The 9,489-nt window shown below is 39.2% G+C and overlaps 1 protein-coding gene across 2 annotated transcripts in view; it reads left to right on the top strand.

Moving 5' to 3' along the window:
* LOC137998810 (retinoschisin-like) overlaps nt 1-9,273 on the top strand; it is a 32,458-nt gene extending 23,185 nt beyond the window's left edge. For both annotated transcript variants that reach the window (XM_068844647.1, XM_068844646.1), the window contains 5 exons: nt 711-1,006; nt 1,166-1,280; nt 5,356-5,684; nt 6,343-6,484; nt 8,507-9,273. In XM_068844647.1, the coding sequence (XP_068700748.1) occupies nt 711-1,006; nt 1,166-1,280; nt 5,356-5,684; nt 6,343-6,484; nt 8,507-8,529 (905 nt within the window). In that variant the 3' untranslated portion in view covers nt 8,530-9,273. The remainder of the gene's footprint in view (nt 1-710; nt 1,007-1,165; nt 1,281-5,355; nt 5,685-6,342; nt 6,485-8,506) is intronic.
* The last annotated feature ends 216 nt before the right edge of the window (nt 9,274-9,489 follow it).

Raw genomic sequence — 9,489 nt, 5'->3', positions numbered from 1 at the left:
AATTTCGTTTCTGAACGGGGAGCATCGGATACCGTGTGTTGCGAACGTCAACAAAGAACGGTCTTTTATTACTTATTATTAATTCGAATTCAATCATTCTATCAACTTATTGCCATTTCAAGGCTGCAAACTAAGACAGGAATTGAATATTAAACATTGTTATACATTAACTGACGGCCCCTCATAGGTTCGAGGTGTCACTTTTTTGAAAACGTTCATATCGTCAGTATTTGATATGCTTTGAGAATGAAATGAACATCACCTCAACGCTCCTTAAATGTAGTTTTGAATCCAACAAAAGTATTCTTTTGTTTAAGCGTTATTAGATATGTTTAGCTAAAGGGTGTTGGTAATAGTTTATACCTCGGTTTTTGCATTTGTTATTTTCCATCAAAGTTGAAAACAATGTTTTCGACCGAGAATTTAAACAAAGAAGAACGTCAAAAAATTGGAAAAAAACGCTTACACCGTTAGCCGAACTTGACATTTAAAATCCCTGGTAGCTTAAACCTTTAAGACTACCTCCTTTTGCTTGGAGAACCTACCATATAAAAAGACAACTTTCTGAAACCAGAAGAACACATTTTTGGTTTCAAAACTACAAACATTAACTGTTGTCAAGGAGCTCGTGGTCGCCGCGGCGTTCTCGATACCTTTCTCTTTGTATAATACTGTTATGTTTTTGTGCAGCCGCTATTCATCTGTTTCAGAAAAAAAAGCCGGCAAGGTTATCAGTCGTGGTGAACCTAACATTGGTGTCAGTTTCGTAAACTTTAAAGAAGACAAATTCTCCTACTTGAATATCACCATTCTTGGGTATAGTCACGTTGACCGGATACCCCAGTGCTCGCTTGCCTGCTTGGAAACTCCGACATGTTTTTCATACAACCTGGCTGCTTTCCCGGACATCAACGGTAAACTGCTTTGTGAACTGCTCCCTTCGGACAAGTACAACAATTCGGACAAATTCATTTCCAACGAGGCCTTTCACCACTTCAGCATCACGGTATGTCGAATGTCTTGGACTTTTATGGCGTACAGTGTGTGTTTTGTGTTTCTTTTCTTTTTTAATTCTTCTTTTATCTCTCTCTCTCTCTCTCTCTCTCTCTCTCTCTCTCTCTCTCTCTCTCTTTATATAAAATAAATCTGCTTCAATTCTTTATAGTCACCATGTAGCGCTTGGCCTTGTAAGAACAATGGAACATGTTTGCCATTGTACGAAGAAAACAGCTACAAGTGTGCCTGCAAAACGGGATTCAACGGACAAGACTGCGAAAACGGTAAGATCCATCTAACAATTTGAGCCTTACGAAATATTCTGTTGGTTGGTTTTAGCCAAGTAGCACCTCGAATAATTTGTCACTAATGCCAAAGAATGGGAAGGTACCATTTTAAAGTTGAAATGCCTGATATCTAGCCTCTAAGCCAATAAAGGAAAATAATTCATCTTATTTCTATCGTTCACATAATCATGTCCAAAACATAAAATTATTAAATATTTGGTACGACCTGGTCCAAAAAGAATTGATATTAGTTGAACATGTATCTATCAGATGTGTTAATCTAAAGCAACTAGCAGACAAGTGAGGGCTTCTTTCCGAAATGAAATCGAAATAGGATTTTTTAAGGCAATACACTAGCTTAAATTAATTAATTAATTATGTCATCTCCTCACTACAAATACTCCGTTTATAAAAACATCAAAGGAGATCCTGGCGTTTAGCGTTACTTGACGAGCAGAATTCAGGGGTAATTTTGGGAAGTTAATTGTCTTAACTCCTTGACAAGAGTAATGATAAAGTTGGGAAGAAGAGCAAGCAGGGGACACTTCATGACGCTTATACGCTTTCATCTAATTACCTGTATTTTTGGGCGTCTTTTTTTCTATCAATGGTAAGGTGAGACCCACACAGCTATTAACAAATAGTAAACGGTTCTGCGTGTACTATGGAGTTATGGTTGCACGCAGTCCGATTGTCATAATACAGACGGCCCTTACATCTGAACATGTAAATAGATTACTTCATAGAAGGTGCGCCGTACGGATTCATATTCACGAGTTGCAGAACTTTAGAAACGAACGAGTGAACGTAGCGAACGAGTGAGTTTCTAAAGTTTTGCAACGAGTGAATAATATCCGTACAAAGCACTTTCTATTGTGGAATTTGTTTATTATATATTAAAGGAGAATAAAAGTGTGTAAATCAGTAATTATATTATTTCTTTATGGCGTAAGGTTTATAAACCATGTTTGCGAAATAGCGAAACCTCAAGAACTTAAAAAATTACGAAATGCGCAAAATCTGTCTTCAGGAGAAAACGTTTCAGGTATTAAAAATCCTCCTCATTTAGAATAACGCTAAATGCAAAAAAATTCAAAAGTACAATGACGAAAACACTTTTTCACATTTATTTTAAGACCGATTAATCACTGTCTGATTCAATCACATAATGGCGGCGCTTCGCGCTGTGCAAAGAAAAGTTTGGACTCTGCTGACTTACACTGTTTATCGAGATATTAAATGTTCCTCCATGAATATTTGCACCTCGAAGTAGGGACAATACTTGTTGAGGTGATTCTTGGTTTTTTTATAAACTGACATCTCCTATTTCTTCACTTGCGAGGGATCTCCTAGTTGACGTTGTACTGCTCAAGGTGTTGGAGATATTCCGCTGTTGTTTCTCTGAAAGTGAACTGTAATTATTGAGGCTCTGAACATTTTTAGGGCCAGATATTTTCATGATGTGAGTAGGAGGAACTTCTTGGTCGTTTAACTTTTGGATCATTCGCTTTTGTCCCCTCTGGTTTGCGAGGTTTTCTTTATTCAAACCCGCTTTTTGAGCCATGGTCTTCATGAGTGAATTCAACTTGTTGACACCCACTGACACTGCTTTGAACCAGGGCTTTGAAGAACTTGCCATCTTGGTGAGGTTCACCGCTAAATAAAACGGGCGGTCCTCTGAATTCATTTGTTCCGGTCTTTTAGAAGCATAAAGGTGGAAGGCTTGCACTGGATCTCTGTCACTCCCTGGAACAGAAAACATTTTCAGCTTAACTGTGCAAGTGTCTTTCGGTTCAGTGCCCGTTCTTGTTTTTGTTTGTCTCTCGGTATATTCGAGAAACTCCGTTCCATCTGCACTGGTTTTAAGCTGAACATCGCCCCATCTCATAGTTCTATGCTCTTGACACCCTCTTAAGCCGAATTGCTGCGTGTTGTTCAACCACAACGTGTTTAACAAGGACTCCGGAGACGAAAGACCCAAAAGTTCTTTGCCGTAAAGAACATCGACCTCTTCGTCTGTCAGAGCGTGAGCTGCCTTTGTCTTTTTTCCCTTTCCCACATTTTTCAATTCCTTCTGCTTTGCAACTAGTGTTTCTCTGGTTTTTCTAAATTTCTGTCCTTCAATGATGGCTGTGGTGTAACCCTTCTTCCGTAAATAGCGGTCAAAGCTGGATACAAACGATCGTGATGTTGTTGGTTCATATTCTTCTCCTTCCTTTTTTTTTCACCGACAGAATGAATGCGCACAGTATTTGGTCGAGCTCTCTCGGTTCAATGTTTTTGAATTCTTCGTCTTTTCCTTTCATTCTAATAAATTCTTTGATTAAGGAAACATCTCTTTTGGTTTTACTCAACATGTTTTTGTTTGCTTGCTCCTCGATAAAAGCCTCTAAAGATGTTTCAGGTGGAACAAAACGTGTCGAAGCCATGTTTTGCGAAAAACACAAACATGTTCTCTCCACCGCGCGCCTCGGAACCCATTTGAGTGTTATGTTCTGTTTGGCTAATGGGTGATTCTACTCAATGCTCATTGGTTATATTTTTCACATGTGAAAAAAGCTATACTGGAAGCTGATTGGACGTACGCTTTTTCCACATGTGAAATACAAGGAAGAGAGAATCCTATTTGGAAGGTTTATTACATGAAACTCGCCCTATATATGTAATAAAAAGGTGTATACACTGCGGATGGACAAACCTGTACTACATCACTAGTTAACAATTATTCACCGAAGTAGAAGAAAATGTCCGCAGTCAGTGAGGTGAGCAATTGTTTTAATACAGTATATATACCATTCGGCTGCTCGGAGGGAGAATAATACTTTCCTTCTTCAGAGCTAACCAATCAGAACACGTAGAAAGCACCACCTGTGGTGTGTGTGTGGTATATAAAAGCAAGCAATGATATTTACCAGTATCTGCACTTGGCAGCGACAGCTTCCTCTATATTACCTGCAGGGAAGATGATTCTGGCGAAATTAATGAGCCACACCAGCAAAGTTCACCCTGCATGAAGTAAATGACTGGGGGAGACCGGTGTCTCCATCCTAAACGAAGTTGGTGACCTATCTTTTTTATGGCATAATTTTATTGTCTTACTCCTTGCCTCGGTGCTGTGAAACTTTTTAAAATAAAATAAAATCAGAAAAAAAAAGTGAAAGGGAGAAAAAGTATTTGTAGCCTTCACTCGTGGACACAAAATTGTCTCCTCGAGGAATATTTGTAGTCAGTGCCTTTCCATGACGTGTGCCTGTGCCATAAAACAAACATTAAATTATTCCTTCTGAACAATACATTACACCTGTTTTGTTATTTCAAAAATTACGTCAAAAGTCTGTTTCCCGTTCCTGCGAATCGTAGCGTGAACCGATTGAACAGACTTGCCCTTGATTGATGAAGTGTCAATGATGATATGAGTAACACGAACGATCGCGAGCTTGGTGACTTTTTTTTTCTTTTTATTGCTCATTTCGAGTCACCATAATGTAGGGAACAATACAGACAAGTTTAAAGAAAATCTTACGACAACTTCTATTACTAAGGAATCACCTTAAAGCTAAAACGGCTGGATTTCAGGCATGGTCTGCCTATGGCATCCCACAAGTAGGTAAATGAGGTAATTAAACTGAAAGTCAGGTGCAATTCCCACAGTGCCCTAGGTGTGCAAAATGGCAAAAAGATCATGGTGAAGATGCACTTGGGCAAACAATGTTTGTTTGATGGAAACCCTTTTACAAAAAGTATGCCAATTGTTTGATCTTTAAATCGCCTTGTTTTTAGTTGAATCTAGGGACTTCAATTCAATCTTCTTTACATGATGTAAATGTTTTCTAAATGCAATAACGACCTCATTTGGTTAGTTGCCGTAAAGACAGAAGTTAATTCCATTTAGTGAGAAAAGTTTGCTCTCCATTATTAATTTGCTGTCTGTACATTGTTACATAAATTATTTAAACTAGTGACATTATTACTAAGTTTCTAACGACTTGAAGTGTCTCTGTTACTTTAAACGAAATGTGGTCATGCAAAGACTGCTTCTTACCACAACTTTTTATTTCACTTTGAAAACCAGAATGCCAACAACCTCTTGGCATGGAATTTGGCGAAATCAAAGATGCGCAAATACAAGCGTCTTCTGAGTATGACCTAAATCACGCCGCCATCCAGGGAAGACTTAACTTCCAAAAGTCAGGAGAAAAACGTGGTGCCTGGGCCGCAAAGTATAGCGATTCGAATCAATGGTTGCAGATTGATCTGCAAGGGTCGTACACTAAAGTGACAGCGGTAGCTTCACAAGGCAGGAATGACTTTGACCTATGGGTTACAAAGTACAAACTTCAATACAGTAACGATGGAGTTACCTTCCGATACTTCAGGGAGGAAGGACAGACCGTTGACAAAGTAAGATGTGATGATAAGCAATTCGTCATAACGTGCTCTGAAGGAATTAATATACTTGCGGTTAAAAAAAGAAGGCCCGACAAAGGAAACCACCTATCCTTGCTCTTTGTATCAAGCTAAGGACTAGCTACAAACCTGGACAAAAGTGTTGGGAAGGTAGCGTCACTTTTGAGATAGCCCTCCTCCCCCCCCCCCCCCCCTCCCTTATCAATATTGGATTTTTCACCAAACAAAACGGTGACTTTTCTTCCAACATTAAATATGGGGGAGGGGGGCCACAAGAGCATGCTCTTTCCCAAATAGTTCAGCCAATAGTTAGAATAATCGAATTAGGTGTGAAGTGAAGCGATGCGCGCAACCTTCCCAACAACATTTGACCATCATTGTAGTTCTAACGTAATAAGCTTCCAAGCGTTCTCACGGCGCCGGATGCGGGCCCGGGATGTGGGTTGTCGTCCCCCATTCAAACCTTCCTACCAAGGTCACTTTTTCCTTCATTTTTTAAATTCCCTACTTATTATTGATTAGATTATCAACATGCGGTGGACTTTCTTCCCTTTGTCTGTCATCGGTTGTGCTATGGATCATGAATTCTTTCGCCAGTCACCAAAAATTACCGGCCTTCGCTTCACCATTTGTCTTCTTTATTTCCATTTAGGAATTCGCTGCAAATAACGACAAAAATTCAATCATCTATCACAAGTTAAACCCACCAATCATGGCCCGATACGTACGATTCCGACCCGTCACTTGGCACAATCACATATCAATGAGAGTAGAAGTCTATGGCTGCAAACAAGGTAATTATGATTTTCTTTTCCATCGACTCTACAATAAATTCAGTTATTAAATGAATTAGCCCGAATTTAACTGGAATTACCCCTCATAGATGTTTAAAGGTTACTTTTAAAAAAATAGGCATTTCTTCACAAAGCTGAACATTCTGGTGTTAGAAAGGGTGGTGGCCACGTTTTACATGCAAAGATTGGCTAAAGATATACTCTCCCACTACTCCCTATTGCGTCGTAGGTTAAAATATGGTTTTTGTTCGTTGTATTTCCCCCTTTACCCTGAATCTGATTTGAGTTTATCTTTGTGAACGCCCTTAGTCCCTGCCATGTTAATAGAAAAACAACTTTTAAAGTAAAAATTAAGCTTAAATAAAATAGATTATGGACAAGCTGAAAGTTCAGGTATCAAAACGGTTTTAAATAGTGCTATATCGTTTATCTTTGATTTACGTAATAAAATAATCTAAAAGGCTACCCATATCAGTAGTACCACTACCTAAAAAGGCAATCGTTTTAAGATGAGAACAAGCACATAGGTAACAACCTCATGCAACCTCGCTTGAGGTGATTAATTCCCAAGTATTGCACTGCGCATCCTCTCCTGCACACCACAGCGTAATTTGCAACATTTCAAAAGGCGACATTTCGACCGGTAAAGCTCGCCAGGAAGAACAATTTTCAGAGCACAGCACAGCAACAATGAGAAGAACTCTTAGACTCTTGCAAAAGAAAGTCGAGTGATAGCTTTGCTGATACACAAATGTAATTTTAGTCCTAGGGTGGAATTGAAACGGTGATATCGGGGAGGCGTGTTGTCGAGCTCGGTTTGCTTTCTAAAGAGCTTGCTGAACATTGCAGTTTATTGTAGAAGTCCTCTGAAGTTGTCGAATTGTTGGAAAGAATCTGTATCTGCACTTGGCAGCGGCAGCTTCCTCTATATTACCTGCAGGGAAGGTGATTCTGGCGAAATTAATGAGCCACACCAGCAAAGTTCACCCTGCATGAAGTAAATGACTGCGGGAGACCGGTGTCTCCATCCTAAACGAAGTTGGTGACCTATCTTTTTTATGGCATGATTTTATTGTCTTACTCCTTGCCTCGGTGCTGTGAAACTTTTTAAAATAAAATAAAGTCAGAAAAAAAAAGTTACAGGGAGAAAAAGTATTTGTAGCCTTCACTCGTGGACACAAAATTGTCTCCTCAAGGAATATTTGTAGTCAGTGCCTTTTCATGACGTGTGCCTGTGCCATAAAACAAACATTAAATTATTGCTTTGAACAATACATTACACCCGTTTTGTTATTTCAAGAATTACGTCAAAGCTGTGCTTCATGTTCCTGCGAAACGTAGCGTGAACCGATGGAACAAACTTGTCCATGATAGATAAAGTCGCAATGATGACATGAGTAACATGAGGAAGTAATATCTCCCAAACGTGCTAGGTGACTAATTTTTTTATTGCGCATTTCGAGTCACCATAATGTAGGGCACAATAGAGAAAATTGAAAATCTCTTACGACAACTTTTATTACTAAGGAATCTCCTTAAGTGTTTGAATCTTGGAAGCAACTATTTCAAAAAGTCAAGAAGATTTATTTGAATCTTCGCTTAAGTTAAAGTAGTTTCCTTACACGCGCCTGGTTTTCTCTGAGATATAATAAATATCTTAATACTGAACCTCGTTTCCTTGGTCCGTACTGAAAGTATAGGATCCTCGTTTTTCCCGTTGATTCATAAATCAACAGATAAAAAAGTCAGTGCGGAACTTAGAGTGTGGAACTTGAACTCGGTTTGCAAGAAGTATTAACATTCCGACTTCCTATTCCATTAACACTGCAATTATTACTACCATGCTCTTTGCTCCAATACTCAGCCTTGTCATTACTTTAGTTTTAGTCATAGGCCTAACCCATTTTAACATTTATAATATTATTTTCCTTCTACAAAAACTTATTTAACATATGCTTGGCGATTTTGTATCACAGCTTGCTTTCTGAAGTAAGAAATACGGAATCTTTTTTCTTACAAAAGGTCCACCGGATCCGGTTCACTAGTTCCCTCTCAACACCTCATACAGTACCAAAGAAATCAATAATCGAGTACCCCAGGGCCTGGTGGAAGAGCAAATGGCTCTTACGACTCCCAAGGACACGACAATGGCTACATCGAGTTTATCAACTCCCCTGGTGGAGCTCTAAATCTAAACTTCTTGATGACAGTGTTGTGTTGTTAAACTACAAAGGACAAAACGGACATGTATTTAACTATGCGTTAAAGGACCACAAATGGGGTGTTGTGCTCCGTTTAGCAAATGGGAAAATATTTTTCCACTTTAGAAGGCGCGATTCCGGAGTAACGAAGTCCCTCCACAGCTCTAACTCTACTCCAACAGATAGGTGGACGTTCGTCGGTGCATCGTACAACCACTTAACCGGCGAAGCCAAATTGTTGGTTGACGGAGAAGACGTTGCAAGCGAAAGTATCGGGACCGGGTTTCAACTGGGAACACAGGACAATGCCAGGCTTGGAGTGAGGCTTGGCGATGGACAGTTTTTCAGAGGCAAGATTGCACAGTTGAAGTTATATAATGTCGCTTTGCCCCCGGAACAAATGGAGGTGTAAAACAAATCAGTTGTAACTTTCAATTCAATTCAATTTCAAAACAGTTTAGTTGTTGCGTGAAAAAAGAGAAGAAAAACGGCCGCTTTTTGCGGATAGCATCGGCTAGTCGAGGTGGGTAAAATGACAAAACAGAAAGGTAATTACAAGTTGTAAACTTTGAAATAAATTAAAATAAAAAGTAGCCATTAAGATATCAACATAACATGTAGAAAAGAAAAAAAAGATACACATTTATACAGAACATACGTGAGCATGCAGCCCCAGACTATCGAAACGTTTGATTTTGTTCACAAACATGGCGCCGTTGACGTAACACCAAAACCATCTAAAACGCCCCGTTGCAATCTACTTATTTCTCTATCCCTTCCCTCCCCATCTAAGCCAGTTGAAGC

Source organism: Montipora foliosa, chromosome 4 (genome assembly GCF_036669935.1).
Source record: "Montipora foliosa isolate CH-2021 chromosome 4, ASM3666993v2, whole genome shotgun sequence".
In the NCBI taxonomy this organism is placed as follows: domain Eukaryota; kingdom Metazoa; phylum Cnidaria; class Anthozoa; order Scleractinia; family Acroporidae; genus Montipora; species Montipora foliosa.
The sequence above is the reverse complement of the archived record's forward strand: the minus strand, read 5'-3'. Positions and strand labels throughout refer to the sequence as shown.